Here is a 22,421-nt window from a genome sequence, read left to right as displayed (position 1 = left end):
TTTGAGCTACAGAAGATGCAGAAAGAAACCTAACCCGAATTTCTCTTATCTGACTAAAGCAGAGCCTCCCTAAAACACAGGTGCTGAGGCAGTTTCTGGCGGATTGTTCGTCTTCAGAGACAAACTGGCCATTCCCATCAGCATCAACAAGCCCAATAGAACCTTTCCTACTTTCCCACTGAGGCCCTAAACTCCTCCCCTTTTGTTAAGTTTGGTATATAAACCTTGATCTCTGGTTATTTTGTGAGTTGCTCAGCAACTCACATGCACTTGTAAATAAAAACTTAGGTTTTCCTCCTGTTAATCTTTCTTTTCTCAGTTGATTTGCACGCCCTCAAGTACTGGACCCATCTTGGAAGTGGAAAAAGGTTTTCCTCCCAACAAATCCAGAACAACTTTGCTGTGGCTTTTGGAGCTAGGATAACAGCTCGGTGGTCTAGCAGATCTAATTTTGTATTTCAAGGACATTTCACCAAATTAACTCTTCTAGCAGGTCCTTAGGAGGTCAGTGCTCTAGGCTTTACTCGATACCCTTGTCCAGAGTCCAATTCATCCCCACTACATGCCCTAGTTTTGAGATAGGGAGACCCCCACTTTCATAGCATATGCAACTCAACTCGCTTCTGTGAAACTGCTTGCTGTGTGACAAGATAGATTAATTAAGTTTAAGTGGTGTTTGAATTGCTTAAGAAATGCTGTTGTTTAAAAATCCCCCTTGGCTCTTTAGCCCCGCCTTGATAGAAGTTAAAAGCTAAATATTAGCCTGCACTTAGAGAAGTTTGAATTTTGTTTAATGCTCCCCACCCAAGCTGCCCCTGAGCGATTAACAGGCTTGTTTCAGCTTCTGTTATCAGCTTGCGCTAGGCCTCCCCTCCCTCCTCACACTAGGAGGGAGTGTGTGATTAACTACATGATAACTTTAACTGTGTGACTAATGTAAAAATGTACTTTTTAAAAATCCCTCTAAACTTCAATTCAGGGCTGCTTCCTTCTGAGACTTTTTTTTGGAGGAACAGTCAGCGGCCAGCCAATAAATCCCCCCTTTTAAGTTCTCAAGTGGGTGTTCTGGCTCCTTTTCCATCAGGCGGCCTCACAACAGTTTCATGCGGGTGCGGTGGGGAGGGGATTCTAAATACCCTGATGGGAGAGCCAGACCTCGATGGTGCTGATGACAACTCCCTCCTTCTAGTTATTAAGGCTGAAAACTCTGTAGTTATTACTTCTCTTTCTTTGACATCTCACATCAATCTGGAAGGAAGTCATGTTCTAATTTCAAAATATATCCAGAATCAGACCACTTCTCACCACCTTCTCTGCTACCCCCATGGTCATAGCCACCCCCATGTCTCCCCTGGACTACGGCGAAAGCCTCCTGGCTCACCGTTTCTACCCTATTCTCAATACAGCTGCCAAAGCGATCCTTCTAAAACCTAAATTAGGCTCCATCACTCCTCTGCTCAAAACTCCCCAGGGTTGACTCCCACCTCACTCCAAGTACAAGTGCCCAGGGCCGTTTATCGCCTGCCACCCATCATTCTATCCCCCCTGGCCCCCAGCTCGTCCTCCTCATGTGGCTCCAGCCTTGCTGGCTTTTTGGTGTTCCTTGAACTTGCTCCTGCCTTAGGCCTCTGGACCTTTCTCTAACAGTTCCCACTGCCTGGACCACTCTTCCCCAGGTATCAACTGGGTTAACTTTCTCACCACCTTCAAGTCATTGCTCAAATCTCACCATGCTATTTCACACTGCAACCTGCACCACAACCACCCTCCACACCAGCAGTCATGACTCCTCTTCCCTGTCTTTTTTCTGTAGTACTCATCCTTATATAATTTGCTTACTTATTTTTTTTTTTTTTATATCCAAAATGTGTTTATTGGGAGGGTTTTCCACTCATCTTGATTCAGGGTGCTTTTAGTGCTGCTTCCTCCTGAAGGAACACCCTTCTGTAAGCCTTGCTTTTCCTCCTGTAGGCTGGCAGAGGACAGTGGAGCAGCCAACGCACAAAACTACCATTTGTGCATGGCTAAAGACCGTGGTGATTTTATAGCATCCTGGGCATTTCACATCCATGAAATAGGAATTGGGACTCTGCACCAGGCGCTTCTTCTTGTGTTTCCTCTTCTCCTCTTCTGGAGAGGGATGGAGGAGATCCTTTGCGAGAGGCATGTTCTCGTGGGTAGGTCTTCACCGCCGGAAAGGCTAATTTGCTTACTTATTATGCTTATTGTTTGCCACCTCTCTTCACTAGGAAGTTAGTTCTATGAGGGCAGGGATCTGTTTAACTCATTGATGTATTCCAAGTGCCCAGAACAGTATCTGGCATACGTGCTCCATATATGTTTATTAAATTAATAAAACTAGCCTCCTATGCTCATTCAGGGTGAGAGCTGAGTTTGGCTGGAAAAAAAAATGGTCTAGAAACTTTCTGGATAAGATTATTATGGCCCCTAGGGCCAATAATCATCAGCTCAGGCTTGGAAATTTTCCCAGATATAGAGGAAGACTGCCCAGATAAAATTCAGCAAACCTAGGGAAGCTTTCAGCTAGACTCCCTTCCCAGGGGTTCCTTATTTCTTCATCAGCAAGCAGGACAGAACGGGGCTGTTGATCATTAAAAAAAAAAAAAAGGAAACAAAAGACGGGACTCCCTTTTTTTCTTTTCCGGTTGGGGTGAAAAAGGCACCTTGGATACCTCTGTCTGCAGATTAAGCTGCTGGAATGAGGAAGCCCCTCTCCCAGCTGGGGTGGGGCTGGGAGAAGTAGGGAGGTGGCCGAAAGGAGCTGCACTCTTGCTGGGTTTCTCCTCCATCTTCTGTAGGGGGAAGCCTCACATAGCATCATGGCTACTAGACAAGGTCAATCAGAATTCAGGTCACTGCTGTGGCCCCAGCCTCCTTTCCGCACCTGAGAACTCCAGGTGGAAGTCCGTTCTCCCATTTTATAAAGTGAAGAGCTGAGGTTGAGTAGAGAATGGAAGGGGCTCAGCCTTACAGATTAATGGTGGCATTGAAACTGGGGCCCAAGTGCTGGATTGTGTCCTATATGGACCGCCTTCGGTCTTTTCTGGGAGAGTCTTCCCCCCTCCCGCCCCACCCCCCACCCCCCCATGCTCTGAGACTATCCCCTCTTCCTTCCTGGCAGCGAAGCCCTTTATTTCAATACAGGATAAAGTGTGTGACCAGAAGACAGTGTCACACACCCAGTGCAGGACCCCAGGCTGCAGGGCCAAGAGGACCTTGGAGCTCTTGTTAACTGAGGCACAGAGAGGGCAAATAACTTGTCTAAGATCACAGAGCTCCTGCACCATCATTAAGGACAGAACTGGAAACAGAACCTGAAACTTTTTTTTTTTAAAGATGACCAGTAAGGGGATCTTAACCCTTGACTTGGTGGTGTCAGCACCACACTCACCCAAGTGAGCTAACTGGCCATCCCTATACAGGGATCCGAACCTGTGGCCTTGGTGTTATCAACACTACACTCTCCCAAGTGAGCCACGGGCCGGCCCGAACCTGAAACTTCTGATTCAGTTTTAAAGTTCCTTCCAGCCCTGAGATTTTGTGATTCCATGATGTTGATCCAGAATGTTTCCTACACCCTAGAGCTGCTTTCATCATAAAGCTCTTGCCCTGAAATTCCCAAAGTTCTTTGGCCATTGGCTGTGGCCATAACAGCTCATGTCCTTGATTCCTTGAGGGATAAGATTCTTCTCTAGGGCATTTGGAAATGTATTCTATAGCTTCACTCTCCTTTTCATGACTGAATCCCCAAGCATCCCTATACTTCCCCTTCTCTAGGAGGTCCTGTGCCTCAGATGAGCACATTTACCCTTTCCCTTCTCCCAGCTAGTCCCTTCCCCCAGCTAGTCCCTTCCCCATGTTAGGACCTCCAGCCTGGCCAGGAGACATGGTTCTGGCTTTGACTCAGATGCAGAATTACAGGACATTGAATATGGAAGGATGTTAGAAACGAATCCTGCCCCACATAGGAGGCCTTCCCTTCTCTCTAATGTTTGAGCATTAAAGTGGGTGTCAGGGCTCTCATTTATTGAACACCTAAGACATATATATTTTTGATGAGCACCATCTATGTAGCAAGCACTTTGTAAGAGCTTTACTATCTCATGTAATTCTTACAACAGCCTAGTGAGGTAGGCATTATGCCCATTTTACAGAACAGGAAGTTGAGGTTCAGAGAGCATCTCTAATTTGCCCTAGATTATGGAGCTAATAAAGTCTAGGATTAGGAATAAAACCCAGGTCTATCTGATTCAAAGCCCAAGCTCCACGCACAGGAGTTTGGGTGGTGTGGGGGTAGTGGTGGGGGTGAAACACCATCTCCCATGGTCTTCCCAGCTGCAGAACTGTGGGGGTGAATATCATGGTGGAAATGATTTCATATCTTCAAATTAAATTCAGAGAGGAGAGGCCACTAGGCAAGGGGGGCAGGAGGGCTGGCTTGCTGACAGCCCTGACCTGCCAGCTCTCAGCCTGTGTATTTGTGATCACCTGGCTGCATCCTGGAAACCATCCAGTCACACCTAGGCAGGAGGCCCAGCCCTCCTCCCTGGTTTGAGGAAGCAGGAAAAGGTGCCAGCAAGAGGCAGCAGGCAGGTCTGCCTGGGAGCTGTGGCTGGCACCCCGGCTAGAATGGGTTCTCTCTGGGGCCTGGGTCTGCCCCTCTTCTTCTGCTGCTGGGAGGCTGGGGTCTCTGGGAGCTCTGCAGGTAAGGAGACGAAAGGGGCCAGGGGCTTCTGCCCTGGCAGGGGTCTAGGTGTGAGTTTCAATATGAGCAGCGCTTTGTGGGTGAGGGTAGGTAGGCTCTCTTGGGTTAGTTATAATTAACCATCAGGCTATGTGAAGTATTATTGTTGATAAGGAGTATGCTAATGGCAGTGTGTGTCAGCTGAAGTGTGTATGACACTGCAGCACATACGAATGAACAACGATGATGTCCTTGTAAGGGTCGCTTCCTGTGAGTTTGTTTTTATGCCTGTGGGAGTGTGAGTGGGAGAGGTGGGGTGGGGGAGGGGTGTTGGAGAGAAGCCAGCTGTTGATAATTCTGCCTAAAGCTGAAGAATGTGGCTTAACAAGATTCTGACCTCCAAGTTTATTTCTTAGCATGGATTTCCTTCAAAACAGAGGTTTGTGTGAAACATCTGTCACAAACTTCTTGGGAAGGGTAGATTCTGAGAGAGGCAGGGCTTTTATGAAAGGGGGAAGCTAATACTGATCTGTCATTAATATAAAACTGCTTTAGAGCAGTTTTAAGTTTACAGCAGAATTGAGTGGAGAGTACAGAGAGTTCTCATAAATCTCTTGTGCCTGCCACATGCAACCTCCCCCACTGTCAATGTCCCCCACCAGAGTGAGACATTTGTAGAATAACCTGCAATGGCACATTATTATCATGCATTATCTTTTTAATCCTCACAATAACCCTATGAGATACATACTATTCTTACCACCCCACCAACACCCCTTTAAAGGAGAACAGACCCGAGTGATTGATCCACAGAGCCAGGATTTGATCCCACACCTGCCTAACCTCTGGACTGCACTGCCTCCCATATGTGCTCAGAGTCTACCAGGCTTGTGTTGAATATTTAATTTAATTTAACCCTCACAACTCCTGAAATAGGTACCCCTAGCTCCATTTTACGGAGAAAATGTAGGCTTGGAGCTGGAAGACTTGGCCAGGATCCAGGTTTAGTAAGCAGCAGAGCAAGCAGCAGAGGGGGACTCAAACCCGGGGTCCAAAGTTTACATGATTTCCAGTTTGATTTGAGAAAGGTACGGGAGAGCTGCAATAGTCTAGAGCTGTAGAGGGGGTGGAGTGGGCTTTGCTCTGTCTGAGAAGAGCTGGTAAGAGACGGGGGTTGTGAGAGCCCTGGAGATGAAGAGGCTGTGAATTTGAGGAGCATGAGGGGATTTCACAGCAGAAATGACACCACGGGGCTCCTGAAAAAGCAAGAAAATCCATCAGGGGAGGTAGTGGTTAGATTCCAAGTGTGCGCCAGCGTTTGGGCTTTAGGCTTTGTGGACCGAGGCAGAAATGCTCTGCTTCTGCTGTGTGGGGACCAAAAAGGCATGGAGAAATAGTTAAGTCTTTGAAGTGGGGAGAAGAAAGTGTGTCTGCAGGCAAACTAGCAGTTCCTGTACAAGCGTGACTTGTGTGTACAGCAGGGCTGCACTGAATGAATAATGAGAGCGTGTGCCCATGACTCACTTGATGTGCATGTGGGGGAAGGCTGAAGACTCTCCCTGTATTAAATAGGTTGGGTGCTTTCAAGTGACATCTTGACAGCACATCACGAGGAAGAAACGTTTCCTAACCCCTTGCAGACTTTGAAATATAAAAGCTTTCTCATTCATCTTCTCTTTTGGTCTGCAACACATTGGCAGGGCAGGTATTGTGACCCTGTTTTCCCAGGTGAGGACACAGAGGCTGGGAGAAGCCCACAACCTAGCTAGCAAGAGGCAGAGTCAGGCTTTGAAGCAGCAGATTATCTGACCCCAGAGCTAGTGGGTGGCAGTTCTGGGGCTGCAACCTAGTCTCTTGACTACTGCTCCATCATTAGGTGAGGTCCACAGGAGGACAAGTAGAGGACCTGGGGCCCTGGCCTGACACCCTGGATAGAGGTCCTAGATCTCTTTCAGGTCAGGTCCTTGGGTTACTTTTGGGCCAGTGGATCTTGGTAAAGACCATCTAAAACAATCAGAACGCCAAAAAAGGGGGTTTGTATTTCAATCCTCTTCCTTCCAAGAATAGGGTTACCAGATAAAAACAGGGCATCATTTAAATTTTAATTTCAGGTAATCAATTTTTTTTAGCGTAAGTATGTCTAAAATATTGCATGACATATATTCATACTAAAAAATTATTTGTATTTTATCTGAAATGCAAATTCAAATTTAACTGGGTATTCTGTATTTTATTTGCTAAATCTGGCAACCCTTCCCAAGAGGTCCCATGGCTCACTCACAGAGAGAGCCCTCTCCCTCTGTAGACAGAAGAGGAACCTTTGTCAGGCCATGAGAGATCCTGCTGTAGTCTCCCCTGGACTATGAGTGCAGGCTGGCTGTCCACTCATACAATCTCGGGGCCAGTGACATTTCTGTAGGGCCTCCAAGGTTGTATGAATAAGGGAGGATCCAGCCCTGTAGTTGTCAGGCCCACATTCAGGAGAGGCTTGGGCAGGGGTGAGAAGTTCTCTCCTTCTCTTGCTGGGGCCCCAAGGACTCTGCCTGCTTCCCTTGCTTTTGCAGCAGCACCCCAGACACTGTCTCTGGAGGTTCCTCTTCCCCATTCCTCCCAGCCCCCTCTAAAGACAAAACTGCAGGTCTTTCATGTATTTTAAGGGTTTTTATTTCCATGGAGAAACATTTGTTGGATGAGAAAAGCATCCATAGAAAAGTGACAAGGATTCTTTCAAAAGTCCTGAGAGTTCTGGTCCCTGCTCTACACTTGTGGGCTCACTTGGACTTCTGCTTTCTTTGGTCACCTTTGTAGATGGGGCTGGCCCCATCCATTTCTTCTAATGGCTGCAGACCAATAATCAGCTAGAATCTTGGCTCTTGCTGGCCTCAGCTAGGGTGCTAGGGCTTGCTGGTCCTTAGGGCTTCAGAGGACACCAATCAGGGCAACCCCAGCTTCGTGGCTGCCATATGAGACTGGGTTTCCCAGTACTGCCTCCTGCCTTGTTTATATAGACGAAAAATGGTGTAACAGTAACTCCTCCTTCCTACCCTCCTCCCAGTAGTGCCCAGGGTATAAACGCAAGAGCTTGTGTGAAGTCGGTCCATTGGGACTTACGACTCACAAAGTCGGTCTTATTCGACACAGGCCCCAGCACCAGCAGACCAGAGCTTTTGGTGACAACAAACAACATAGAAGTGACTGCTGTGTCTCCAGAGGTCAGGACAAGCTCAGAGGGAGCCTTCCAGACCAATGACCTCACTGAGACCTCAGCACCTGGCCATGTCACTTTGGAAACTCAAACCCTGAGGATCTTAACCCCAGCTGGCACCATTCGAGAAGCAGATACCAGGGAAACCAAGACTATTTCTCTTGCCACAGAGACAATGACTCTCAAAAAAACAATACCTTCCAAGTTCATGGTTATGATCAGCTCTCCTACGGAGACATCAGCCCCAAGTGGCAGTCCCTCAGAGACTAGGATGACCACAGTTGAGTCTGTAACAGGCAGTAAATTTGCTGAAACTATCTTTGACACCCTCTGTACTGATGACAGCTCCGAAGAGGCAAGGAGGATCACAATTGATGTCTTGACACTGGCTGACACCGCTGCGCAAACTGAGGGCCTGTCCTCAGAGAGCAGCGCCTCTTCTGACAACTCACTTCCAGCCATCACCACCTCACAAGTCCTGGCACCTGACGTCATTACTCCAGCCAAAGCCTTGGTTGTCTCCAGCATCACCCACATCGAGGTTACCAATTGCAGCATTACAGAAATGGAAACAACTGCCACTATCCCTGGGGTCTCAGTCACAGATCACAGCCTCACAGAAGGAGGGAAGGCCTTGTCCACCTCTGAGACATCAGCTTTGCCTGCCTCCACTGAAGCAAAATCACACATTCTCGAGACCACAACCTCTGCTGGCACCTTGTCAACAACCAGCACCGCAGAGCCAGCCACACCTGATACCACAGCTGAGACCCCACTCCCCACCAATAGCACCACAGAAAGAGAAACAACAGCAGCCAAAGCCACTACCCCCAATGGAGCTTTGGTGACAGTTAGCATGAACACCTCAGAAGGAACCTCAGCCCTCTCTGTTGAGACACCAAGCCACACTGAAGTTTCAAGAGCAGTTACAGTCTCCACAGAGGCTGGGTCAACAGCAGGCAAAGCAATTTCATCTGCTGGGTCCTCAGCTTTCGTCTACAGCTCCTCAGAAATAGCCACCATCAAGAAATCCACCCCTTCAGAGACTCCTACCACAGACAGTGCAACCCATGGGCACTTCCCCATCAGCAAGAGCCCTCTTCCTTCTGTCCATCTGACTACAGACAACAGCAGCCAAGAAACAAACATCACCTTAGCCAAGATCACAACTTCAGCCAAGACCCCAGTGAAGCCTCCAGCAGCCACACCCACCACTGCTCAGACAAGGCAGACCACAAAAGTTACTGCAGGTTAGTGGCTCCCCATGTGTGATCTTTGGGGATTGGGGATTTGGAATCTCCAGGATGTCTACACACTTAAGGAGTAAGCAAGAAGGAAGGATCTGGGGTCCTATCCTGAGCCCTCTCTTTGACATTGTCTCTTCATGATCTTCTAGTGGATATCGCCAAAATCAGTAATAAGTAGAGTTAGGGTGGTTTGTGGAAAGAGTGTGGGGCTGGAAATCTAGAAAAATGGTTTGAGATCTTGACTCTGCCCTTAACAACCTGAGAGTCCTTAGACAAGACCCTGTCCCTCTCTAGGCCTTAGTTTCTCCAACTGTAGTTGGAAGGGGTTGCATTGGATGAGCACTGAAGTCCTTTCCAGCTTTAACTTTCTCTGAAGTTAACTGTTGAGTAACTACTGTGCATCAGACAAGACCCCACATTTTATTTAAAAGATGTGACCCCTGGGCTTTGGAAGCCTCTGGTCCAGCCATAGCTGCACAGGGGGGCAGCATGTGGGCACCTGGGCTGAGCTGCTTCTTGGAGAGCAGCTGGAACCCTGTGAAAGTAGGACTGGCTGGATGCACTTGCTGGGATTTGCACCAGAGATAGTGACTTTAAGTAAAAGAATAAGTAAACAAATAAATAAATAGGACAAAAGTTTGCAAGTTTAAAGCTACATCTCTGAGACACCAGGTGCTTCTCAGGGATGAAGTCCATTGTCTGAGGGTGCTTGGTCAGCCCAGCTCCTGATGAGCTGTAGCCTCCACCTGCACTTCCCGTCAGTCGTCCTTGTCCCTCATCCCTGAGGATCCTCAGCTTGCTCTGCCTTTCTGGAGAGGTGAAATGAATATACTAATCACAACCAATTTATTGAATGTCTTTTGTAGTCTAGGCAGGGGTGATATAAAAATATTTCACAGCCGTAAGTGTTGGCACTAGCTGAATGTTCTCTCTGGTGTCAGGCAGTGTAGGATGAGCTTTGCATATGTTATCTCCTCTAATTGTACCTTCAAAACAACCTCGTGTGGTGGGTGTCATTACCCCATTGGACAGGCGAGGAAACAGATTTAAAGAGAGTAAATTGTCCTAGAAAGATGGCAGTGGGATTCAAATGAAAGTCTGTTTGATTCCAAAACTCATAGTCTACCATTGTACTTTTATTTATTTATTTATTTATTTAACTTTTTCAAAAGATGACTGGTAAGGGGATCTTAACCCTTGGCTTGGTGTTGTCAGCACCACGCTCAGCCAGTGAGCAAACCGGCCATCCCTATATGGGATCCGAACCCGTGGCCTTAGTGTTATCAGCACCGCACTCTACCGAGTGAGCCACGGGCCGGCCCAGTACTTTTATTTTTTAAAGCTCAATTTGTTAATAATTTTTATTTTAAAATACATTTCTTTATTATTTGTCGATTAGATGACACAGTCACATGATTTAAAATTCAAAAAGTGCAAAAGGTATAAATGTCTTTCTCTCACTGCTGTCCTCCAACTATAAAATTCTCCTCACACACGTAACCCATGAGATGGTTTCTTGTATATCATCTTCTGGACATGAAATATGCACATGGAAGCAAATATACATATTTTGTATATGTATCTTTCATCTTCCTTTTTTTATGCAGGTAGAACATCTTGGTGAATTCAGATCTCTGAGATAAAGCTATTCTTTTGGGGGGAAGGAAAAGGTTTTATTTACTTCATATTTTAATTTCTTATTTGTGACCTCATATTTTGTATCTTTGACTGATTTTATTGCTTTAGTGTTTTTTAAAAAATGTATTGTTAGGGCCGGCCTGTGGCTCACTTGGGAGAGCGTGGTGCTGACAACACCAAGTCAAGGGTTAAGATCCCCTTACCAGTCATCTTTTAAAAAATAAAAAATAAAATAAAATAAAATAATAATGTATTGTGGTAAGAACACTAAACATGAGATCTACCCTCTTAACAGATTTTAAATTGTACAACACGGTATTGTTATATACAGGCACAATGTCATGCAGCAGATTTCCAAAATTTATTCATCTTACATAACTGAAGTTTTATCCCCATTGATTAGCCACTCCTTGTTTTCCACTCCTTCCAGAAAGCTATGCTTTTTATGGCTGCTTAGGGATCCATTTCATTTTACCATCATCTATTTTTTTTTTTTTAAAAGATGACCGGTAAGGGGATCTTAACCCTTGACTTGGTGTTCTCAGCACCACGCTCAGCCAGTGAGCTAACCGGCCATCCCTATGTGGGATCCGAACCCGGGGCCTTGGTGTTATCAGCACCGCACTCTCCCGAGTGAGCCACGGGCCGGCCCATACCATCATCTATTTAACCAGTCCTTTATGGATGGACATTTAAGTTGTTTCCAGTATTTTGTTATGACAAACAGTGCTGCAGAAAGTGGCACATTTATCACATGTGTGTTATTTTCTGTCGGATAAATTCCTAGAAGTGTAATTGCTAGATCGATTCTAATAGTATTGTGATAGGAAGCAATGCCTACAAGATGGCAGGTAAAGGCAAGCAGATTACGGCTCAACAGAAGACAGAACTTTCTTGCAGAGCTGCTAAACCAGAAGGCTGGAATAGAAGACCTCCTCAGCCCTCCACCAAGTTAAATTGGGTAGAACTGGTTGGGGGATGGCCCCCAGAGAGCTAGCCTCTCTCTGGACTCTCCCTGGCTGGGCCCTTTCACAACAGCCCCATCCAGGACTTCCAGGCATTGAGAATATTCTAGGTTCACTTCCATTTCTTCTTCTTCACATTACCCTTTAGACATCTCTAAATGTGGGTGGTGCCTTATGCCATCATTTCTTTTACTCTTTTTGGGAGGACACTACAATAGTTATCCCAGAGAGAGAATCCTCTTTTCTCTTTGCAGTGAGTAAATGCAAGATCCTATGTGAACACAGACACATTTACACATGAGAGTGCTCACATATATGTGGAGGGGGCAGAGGCTGGGTAACATGAAGCATGTCTTGATTCCTAAACTGACGATTATTTTCATCTTCCTACTGATCTCAACTTGCAGATGAGGAAGAAGGCTTCCTCCTCCTGCGGCTGAGTGTGGCCTCCCCAATAGACCTCACTGAGCCCAGAGTGGCAGAGAGGCTGATGCAGCAGGTGAGTGGGTACTTTTGGGTCCAGCAGAGTAGAGGAAAGTGAGAGGTTCTCAGAGACTGCAGGGACGACCTGCAGGATACAGAAGAGCAGCTACTACTCTTGGGAGGGGTCTTATTTCTTACAGAGAGTATTAGGAGCAGAATCTAAGGATCCCTGTCTGGCTTTGTTTCTGCCTGGCATCATGCCCCTTCTTTGCAATGTATACAAATTATTCCCCTCATCCCCAGTTTCCTCAGGTCTCAGAAAGTCAGGCCTTCAGCCCCTGAGGAGAAGGTCAATGATACTGATAGGCAGGAAGGCAGGACTCTTGGTTGCAAGTGGCAGAAACCCAAGTCATAGTAGCTTACAGAGAAAAGACAAGGTATTGACTGAGAAACCTAGACGTTTTAGTTATGTCTGCATCCAGCAGCTCAAATATGATCATGAGGATTTTCTTTCTCTCTCTCGGCTCTGTTTCCTTCATTCTTCAGAGTCTTTCTCCATATGTACAGAAAAGTGGTTGTGACAGCCCTAGATTCACAAGGCACTTCCCTCTCCCCAAATCTGCATATTACCCAGGGAAGGACTGGCCTCATTGGCCTGCAACAGCCACCATGACTGACAAGCCCCATCAGAACCACATTGAATGGGAAACACAGGCTTCAGAGGAAATAAGGATACTAGGGAGAAAAACCCATAGATGTACACTGTAGGTGGGGACAAAGATTGAGATACAAACGTACAACATTTGGGAAAATTCTCCTACAACCCAGATTGTTGGACAGAGCTTCCAATGGTGAAATTCTGGAGTCAGGGCTTTTGGGGATGGTGTGAATCACTGGAAAGTTAGACTGAGTCAACTCAATGCAGATTTCCTGGCCTGGCCTCTCTGAGGTATGGTTTCCCTACTCTGCAAAGTAGGAGATGGAACACGATGTCATGGGAGGTATCTCAGCTGTGCTGGGATGTGACCAGTGAAAATGGGTCCAGTACACAGTGTAGTGTGGATTGTCCCTTTGGCAGTGTCCTGATAACACCTCAAGCTTGCATCTAGCACCTCTCACAGTCAATGGGTGCCACACAGCTTTTCAGGGGCTCAGGTTTGGTGTCACTCCTCGTAAGGGTAAACCTGGCAGAAGTGCTAGCTGGGGTTCTCACACCAGAGTAGAGTCCTACAGCCAGGACGGACAAGTGAGGTGGTTACCCTTGGCAGGTGGAAGCAGGATAAATCCATTGCAAATTAGAGTCCTTTGTTGCAAGCAAAACAAGACCACTGTCTGACCTAAGTAAAAGGGGGATTTGTTGGCAGGGTCCTGGGTGCATATTATCTAAGGAATGACAGAGGAATAGGCTTGAAAAATAGGCAGAAGGGACCAGGGTGCTCTGGGGGCTGGGCAGTGGGAATATTCTGGCTGGGATGCTGTCACTCTATTGACCACTGTCACTGTTGGATGCTGCCACAGCCAATGGACATCATGCTGTCTGCACATACTACTGAAAATGTGTTCTCACTGCGTCTTTGTCCCTGTGTCACCTGTTCCAGAGTCAAAGTCCTGAGTAGGAACATCCATTGAGATGTGCCCATATCCCACTTCCAGGAGATTGGAAGAGGACATATCTGGATCCTTGAAGTTCTCCTAGTGGCAGGAAGGCTCATTAGGACTCCCACAATGGGGAGGTCCCTAAACATGGCATGGGTGTTTGATGCAGGACAGCCAAATAAATGACAAATGCCCTGTACCCATGATAAGTGAAGTAGCGAGTGTGAATCCTAGTCAAGGAGGGAATCCAGGGCTGTGTTTCTGAGTGCCCAAACTGGAAACTATTTGAATGCCCAAACTGGAAACTATTTCAGGGGTAGATCAGGAGCAGATCAGACAGCTGAGGTGCAGGAACCAGCCATGAGAGTGTTGGGTGGCAGTTCTTGTAGGGGCTGGCCAGTCGTGTAGAGCTCAGGAGTCAGACAAACAATGAGCTTTGGAGCCAGATAGATCTGGGTATTAATTCTAGCTCCTAAGCGTGTGACCTTGGGTAAGTTACTCCATATTACTCTCATCCCTTATAAAATGAGGAAAATAATACCTGCCTTATGAGGTTGCTGCGAGGTTTAAATGACATACTGTTTGTGAGCCTCCAGCCCATGCTCAGCATGTGGGAGGCTCAGGAGTGTTCTGTCCTCCTCATATGTGCTCTCTCACTGTCCCTTCCTGTCCTTGGCCTGTGATGAGCTCATGGGCTGGATCGGCTGGAAGGACCATCTGGCTCCTTTTGCCCTCCAGCTCCGCCGTGAACTGCATGCTCATAAGCCTCCCATCCAAGTCTCCTTGCTGCGTGTCAGGAGGCGCTAAGGAATATCAGCACAGCCAGGCATGCCCTTTATGCCAAAAGAAGAACAGTGGCCTGGGCTTCCACCGACAGATGGGAGCCATGTTACTGTGCTGAGATGTACCCAGAAGGTTTGCATGAAGGTCAGCTGGCCCACGCCTTTTACCCCCGATGTGGCTTACATATGCCTGAGTGTATGTGTGTGGGGAGGGGGGCTTCCCTTGTTCCTGGAGGTGCCCTTGGACTTCCCTTGGCACATGTGTTGTGTTTTAGTAAAGACAGACCTGATCATCCTTCTATGTGCATCCATCCTGCATTAAAATTACACTCAGTGTGGCTCAGAGGTTGGCTATTTGGCTGTATGCCTTTGACATTTTTATAATATGAGGATTTTGTGCATCCTCACTGCTACCACCCTCCTTCGCACTCCCCCAATTCATGGTTTGGGTCTTGATTATGGCACTTACTGAGGCTGATCCTGGGGCCTGTCAAAAGGAGAGCTCCTTCAGAGCAGGGACCGTATTTGTTCATTTCAGTCTCCCCTGGCCTGTGGTAGGATCACAGAGAATGTTGAATCGACTTGAATTTCAAATTCTGAGCAAAAACAGACTTAAAAGAAAGTCTGCAATACTCAATTATTCCTCCCAAAGCTCATAACTCATGTTTTTATTATTTAAACAAGGCTCTTTTTTTTCTATTGTAAAAGTAAAACTTGCTTATGATTTAAAACATTTAAAAGAACAAGCAAAAAAAGAAGTGAGAAGAGGAGGGGAAGAAAAAGAAAAAAATGTCTAAAATCCCATCTCTTATATACAACCATTGTTAATGTAGATATTCAATTGCTTTCTCAACCTTTTCACCTGCATGTCGAAGAGCTATCTCACATTCAACATCTCCAAAATTGAAGTCCCGACCTTGTCCCTTATACCTGCTCTGCCTGTGTCTTCCCCATCTCAGTGAATGTCAATTGCATCCTTCAGTTGCTCAAGCCCCAATCCTTGGAACCATCCTTTGTTCCTCTCTTTCTCTCACATTTCACATCAGGAAATTCTGTTGGCTCTACTCCCGGCGAACTATGCCCAGGATCTGACCCCTCCTCATCATCTGCACTGCTGCCACCAACATGGTCTAAGATGCCATCATCTCTCACCTGCATAACTACAATCTCACTGGATTACTACACTCTCCCTGTTTCCACCTTCGCCCCCACCCCCAGTTTAGTCCCAATATGTCAGCTGGGGTCGTCTTTTTATAACATAAGGCAGACCTTACCGCTCCTTTGCTCCAAACCCTCCCATTTCATTTGGAGGAAAAGCAGAGCTCTGGCAATGGCCTTTAATGCTGGGTATGGTCTGCACCCCTCTGCCTACCTCTTTAACCTGCTCACTGCTCTGCAGCCACACTGACTTCTCTGCTCTTCCTTGAATACATTGGGCCTGCTCCTGCCTTGGGACATTTGTGTGTGTTGCTCAGTCTCCTTAGAAGTCTTCTCCAGATATCCATTTGGCTAACTTCTCCACCCCTACCTCCTTCATGTCCCTTCTCAGTGAGGTCTACCCTCACCACACTATTTAAAAACTCAAACTCACCTCCTCTGCTTTGATTTTCTTCATAGCACTGATCACAACGTAACACCACACATATTTTATTTGTCTTGTTTGTAACCTATGTCCCCCAACTAGAATGAAAGTTTTTGCCCACTGTGTTATCTTTTGTACCGGGAACAGTGCCTGGCACATAAAATGTGCTCCGTAAATGTTTGTTAAATGAATGAAGAAAACAACAAAACTACTTTGTTATTGCTCTGAATAAGGGGAGTGTGTATTTTCAAGTGACCCCCTTCATGAGTTTCATAAAGTAGGTCGGACAAAAATAATTCAAACATTCATTCTGGCATATTTGCTAAGCACCCACAACAGAAGAGATGTTGTAAGTTGTGTGCTGTGGAGGATTCAAAGATGTCTCTTTCCACAGGGATTAGAGTTAGTAGGGGAGGTTAGACACCTCCAGAAATAACAAACTGAAAAGACTTATTTACATTATATATAGTAAAAACAGAATGTCCTTACTATACAGAAGGCTCTTACAAAGCAATAAAAAGACAAACATTCCGGAAGAAAAATAGACAAATGGCAAGAACAGGCAATTCACAAGAAGAAAGAATACAAATGTCTCCCTCTTCTATCCCCATGAAAAAGAAAGTTGGACTTCACTAGCAAACGACGGTAAATTAATGTAGTGAGATACTACTTATCATGTCTCAAATAGGCAAAGATTTATAAAAATTATAATAGCTGTACTGATGAGGATGTTGGGGGAAAAGGGCATTCTTAAACACTCCCAGTGTGAATGAAATTAGTACAACCTTTCTGGAGGACAATTTGACTATTATCAAATATCAAAACCTTAAAAATGTGCATTCCTTTAAACACAGCAATTTCATTGCTGGTTTATCTTGAGGAAATAATTAAGCATCTGTAGAACTGTTTATAACAGCCAGTAAAAGAAAAAGACAAAACAAAAACAACCGGCCTAAGATACCCCAATGTAGCAGTTTGGTTAAATATAGTGTTATTTTATACAATCTATAGAAGCGTTATTGAAATGTATATGAGGGGTCTTCAAAAAGTTCATGAAAAGATTCATATTACCTTTTAATTCCATTTTTCTATGATTTTTTTGAAGTACTCTGGTATTTATTAAGATGGAAAGAAATTCATGAGATATTATTCCCTCCCTTGTTTTCTTAAAATGGACGATCTTTTTTTTTTAAACTCCAAACTACCCCTCACACTATATCTGGAGCTTTTTTCTCCAAAACCAAACCAAGTCCCGTTCCCACCTACAGGATAACCCCCCCAGTGAGGTGTACAAGGGTCTTGGCGATACGGCCTCAGCCAACTTTCTCAGCTCCAGATCCTACAGCCTCATTTTCTGTATCCTCTGTTCCTTCCACAGGAAACTTCTCACTATCCCCGGTCACACCTGCTTTGATCCAGAGTCTTTGCACATCACAATTCCTCCCCCTGGAGTGTCCTCCTTCCCCCAGTCCCTTTACCTGGAAAAATCCTATTCATTCTTAGAAGCCCAGTTCAGGTGGCACCTCTTCATGACTTATGCAAGTTTTCTAGAGAGGGGCTGATTTCTTAGTTTCTTTACTTCAGTCTCTGTTATAACACAAATGTGCTGTATTATAATTTATTTATTTACAAGTTTTAAATCATATGTGCTTCAGGAGAAGCACCAGGTAATATTCATCTCAGTAGGCACAGAACCTAGCACACAGCCCTACACATGAGGGTACTCAAGTGTTTGCTGAATAACTGAGACAGATAATGGGTCATGTGAGCAGATGGCCCTGAAACATGGTCACTGGGCTCTGAAAGTTAAGAAAATGACATTCAGGGCCGGCCCGTGGCTCACTCGGGAGAGTGCGGTGCTGATAACACCAAGGCCCCCATGGTCACTGGGCTCTGAAAGTTAAGAAAATGACATTCAATGTTGAAGTTAAACAAAACGTAAATTTTATGATACGATTGTTATGAAGCTGCACTATAATTAGGCGTGAGTGGACAGCAGTTTGCATAAATGACAACACCACTGTTACATAAACCTAATCCTTAAATGGTTTTTCTTCTCTTGCTTTGTACTTCTTCATATTGGTGACACCTAATACAGTGGTTAATTTAATCTTACATACATTCATATAAAGACATATACATACAATGCTGATTACTATTATTACTGGAAGCCAAAAAAATTGTAAAATAAGGGACACACGAATTAGAAGCATTTGGGAATTAAAGTGTATAATTGCAATTGCCTGAGAGAAGGAGAAAGAGAGAGAAAGAGAGACAGAAAGTGAATTACTAGAGATGAGCAATATTTAGTGGAAGTAATGTCACCAAACCGGCGAGAACCAGAAGTACCTGGAGAAAATTCTCAAGGTATGTGAGATATTAAAGGTGTGTGTATATGAGATGAAAACGCCACATATTTCATAAAGACAAAGATCGATGTGGACCTAAGCTCTGAGAAGAAAAAACCCAAAGCCATGATGAGGACAACAGGAGGTGGAACTTTTCTGACAGGAGACTTCGTCCGAAGCCTCTGCCACAGCCAGTCCTTCCTTCAACCTCTGAAAGGCGGATTGGCCACCAATTTGTGCAAAGCGGTGAATGGTTTCTAACTCCATAGGTGTGCCCCACATTTAAATGACTGAATATCACATCACTCTTTAGTATCAATAAATGTTTAAATTGGTATATCTTGCCAGTTATGTATTATTTGTCATCCTCACTATTAAGCTTCTTACCTTAGGCCCACGGAGAGTTCCTGGAAGGCTCCTTTGAGAGCAGGGAGGAATGGGCAAGGGAATTTGTGTCTTTGACTAACCATCTCCCCTGATAGCTCTCTTTGCCTCTCCAGTGCCCACTGAGGGTGTCTCAGCTGCCTGCCACCAACAGGAGATGGGAGTCTGCTTAGTATATCATAAACGGAAGACATAGAAATTTTATTTTCAAAATGGGTAAGTTGTCAGAAAAGCAAAAATAAGAGGATGCGGAAAATTGATTTTTCTGTGTCTGTGCCATAATACCCCTTCATTCTTCCCCTATGACCAAAGTATTTGTAGCCCCTAATAGCCACAGAAAACCTTCACCCCAAGGTCATGGCCTATGGGGCTGGCCTGCTTCATCAGCCATGTTAAGAATATAGTTAGCCATATCATCTTCAGTGGGTGCATCTGATACCGCCCAAGATTCATTTGCTCCAGTCATCTGTAGGCGACAAATAGGGCAATTCCTGTGTTGATCACTCCATTTATCAATGCACTTCTCACAAAAGCTGTGAGCACAAGGCAGGATGAGGTCAGCTCGCCCATCCATACAGATACAACACTCTTCCTCATTGGTCAGCTGCTTCACCCTTCCCATCCAAAGACTAGCTTGACAAGATGTTACAGAGGATGAGTTTTCATCAGTTTCTTCAGAGGTAGAGCTCTGTGCCAATATTCCTGCTGCTTGACTTGTGATGTCTTTATATAGCTGAATAAACTGATACAAATTCATGATTCGTGATGCTTCCACAATGCCACTACTTTTGTCAATCTTGGTACAGACCACCCGTACAATCACTTTCCAAAATGCAGAGGAATCAGACCCAGGTTGTACCTCAAAAAGAAGATGTTTTTCCTGGCCAGAAGCCACTTTAGCCGTTCCAAGATCAAGGAATCGCACTCCCGGAAGCAGCGGCACCGCCTCGGCCCGCCGCTAATTCTCGCAGGCGGCGGCTGGGGCCCTGAAATTTAATTTTAACTGGGCATCCTGTATTTTTGTTTGCTAAATCTGGCAACCCTCTCCCACCAGAGTCCGCACCTCCTCTCTTTTCTCAGTCTGTGGATTTCCTTCAGTTGTAGCAAGTCCCCAACAGTCTCTTAGGCATCAGACATCTCCACTGCTTCTGGCAGGGTTGTCTGTCACACATAAATTCTGTCTTCCCACTCCCTCCATTGCTTAGTGGGAGGAGAGGAAGCTTAGTGTCCAAAGATGGACGAAGGGAGGAGGGACTTCGGGCTTGTGGTGGCCTTGCTCCCCATTTGCCACCTTGCTTTGTTTCCTTCTCCACATTTGATGACACACAGCATCTACAGCAATCATATGGGCCAGTCTCTTGCCAAGAGTCCTCATGGGTTTCCGATGAGATGTAACTTTTGGACCTTATGACCTCCCTGATCTTGAGTCATATTGCGAAGTCCTCATCACATAACTTAGTCCTGGGATTTCTTTTCTTTTCTTTTTTTTTCCTTTTTATCTTTTTTACTGACCGGTAACGGGATCGCAACCCTCGGTGTCGTGCCCTTACCAGGGACCAGCAATGGGATCTCAACCCTCGGTGTTGCGCCGGCACCGCGCTCAGCCAGTGAGCGGAACCGGTCTCCACATGGGATCTGAACCCTCGGCGGGAGCGCCGCCGCACTCCCAAGCAGCGCACTATCCAGTGCGCCACCGGGCCGGCTCTTAGTCCTGGGATTTCAATGGTCAGGCAAGGGCAGTCTTACCAGTTCCACGCACTTACTTTGCTCCTCCCACCTTGTTTTACATTCCCTTTCTTGTAACTGCTGGACAGTGGGCCCCAAGCTTCCTCTCCCCAGTGCTATGAGTGCTTAATTCTTTTTTTAAATTTATATATTTTAATTTTTTTATTATTTTTAATTAGTAAACTTTACATTCCCTTATGCCTCCTGCATCCCCCCCCCCACAGCCCACTTGCTATCAACATCCTGCACAATGAACCCACATTAACACGTCATTGTCACCCAAAGTCCATAGTTTACCTTATGGTCCTCTCTTGGTGTTGGACATTATACATTCCACATTATACATACAACAAATATATAATGACATCTATCTGTCATTATAGTTTTTTTAATTGAAATGTATCGATTATACATATTTGTGTAAACAGTTGACTATCAAGAAAAGTACACAATGTGCGATGATCAAATCAGGATAATCAGCATATTCATTATTACAAAACTTAATCATTTCTTTGTGATGAGGACATGTGATCTCCTCTCTTCTAGCCATTTGATAACATGCAGTAAATTATTGTTAACTACAGATGCCTAGTTCGACTGTATACCCATAGTGTCTGCCATTATGGTATCATACAGAATAGTATGCAGCATCATTGCCCTAAAAGTCCTCTATTCCAGCTATTTGTCCCTGCCTCCCCCCATCCCCCTGGCAGCCACTAATCTTTTTACTGTCTCCATAATTTTGCCTTTTCCAGAATGTCATATACAGTAGTCCCCCCTTATCTGTGGTTTCACTTTCCAAGGTTTCAGTTACCTGCAGTCAACCACAGTCTGAAAATAGTTGAGTACAGTACAATAAGATATTTTGAGAGAGAAGGGAGGGAGAGATCACATTGCATAACTTTTATTATAGTATATTGTTATAATTGTTCTATTGTATTATTAGTTGTTGTTAATCTCTTACTCTGCCTAATTTATAAATTACACTTTATCATAAGTATAGGGAAAAAAAACATAATATATATACGGTTCAGTATTACCCATGGTTCCAGGTAGCCACCAGGTGTCTTGGAAAGTATCCCCTGAGGATAAGGGGAGGACTGCTGTTGCTGGAATCATGAGGTATGTAGCCTTTTCAGGTTGTCTTCTTTCACTTAGTAATATGTATTTAAGATTCCTCCACATCTTTTCATGGTTTGATAGATCATTTCTTCTTAATGCTGAATAATAGTTTATTGTCTGGATGTACCATAGTTTATCCATTTATCTACTGAAAGATATCTTGGTTGCTTCCAAGTTTTGGCAATTATGAATAAAATTGCTATAAACATATGTGTGCAGGTTTTTGTGTAGACCTAAGTTTGCAATTCATTTGGGTAAATACCAAGGAGTGCAATTGCTGGCTTATATGGTAAGCGCATGTTTAGTTTTGTAAGAAAGTGCCAAACTGTCTTCTAAAGGGTCTGTATCGTTTTGCATTCCCACCAGCAATGAAAGAGAGTTCATGTTGCTCCAAATCCTTACCAGCATTTGGAAATATGGTTCTGGATTTTGGTTATTCTAGCAAGTGTATAGTGGTGCCTCATTTTTTGCAGTTACCTAATGACCTAATGTTTAACATCTTTTCATATGCTTACTTGCCATCTGAATATCTTCTTTGGTAATATGTCTGTTCATGTCTTTGCCCATTTCTTTATTTCTTCTTTTTTTTTTTGTCTTTTTCCGTGTCCGGCAACGGATCGCAACTCTCAGTGTCGCCCCCGTACCGGACCGGGACCGGCAACGGGATCGCAACCCTCAGTGTCGCCCCCGTACCGGACC

At 45.2% G+C, this 22,421-nt stretch overlaps 1 protein-coding gene and 1 pseudogene across 1 annotated transcript; one reads left to right on the top strand and one right to left on the bottom strand.

Moving 5' to 3' along the window:
- Nucleotides 1–4,606: 4,606 nt before the first annotated feature.
- MUC20 (mucin 20, cell surface associated) lies at nucleotides 4,607–14,860 on the top strand. Its single transcript, XM_008570692.1, has 4 exons — nucleotides 4,607–4,726; nucleotides 7,847–9,160; nucleotides 12,168–12,259; nucleotides 14,518–14,860. The coding sequence occupies exons 1-4, from the start codon at nucleotides 4,651–4,653 to the stop codon at nucleotides 14,584–14,586; spliced, it is 1,551 nt and encodes a 516-aa protein (XP_008568914.1). The 5' UTR covers nucleotides 4,607–4,650; the 3' UTR covers nucleotides 14,587–14,860.
- Nucleotides 14,861–19,044: 4,184 nt separating this feature from the next.
- LOC103588887 overlaps nucleotides 19,045–22,421 on the bottom strand; it is a 6,091-nt pseudogene continuing 2,714 nt past the window's right edge.

This window comes from Galeopterus variegatus, unplaced genomic scaffold (assembly GCF_000696425.1).
Source record: "Galeopterus variegatus unplaced genomic scaffold, G_variegatus-3.0.2 Scaffold624, whole genome shotgun sequence".
Taxonomy (NCBI): Eukaryota; Metazoa; Chordata; class Mammalia; order Dermoptera; family Cynocephalidae; genus Galeopterus; species Galeopterus variegatus.
Note: the sequence above shows the minus strand (reverse complement) of the source record. Positions and strands in the feature narration are given on the sequence as shown.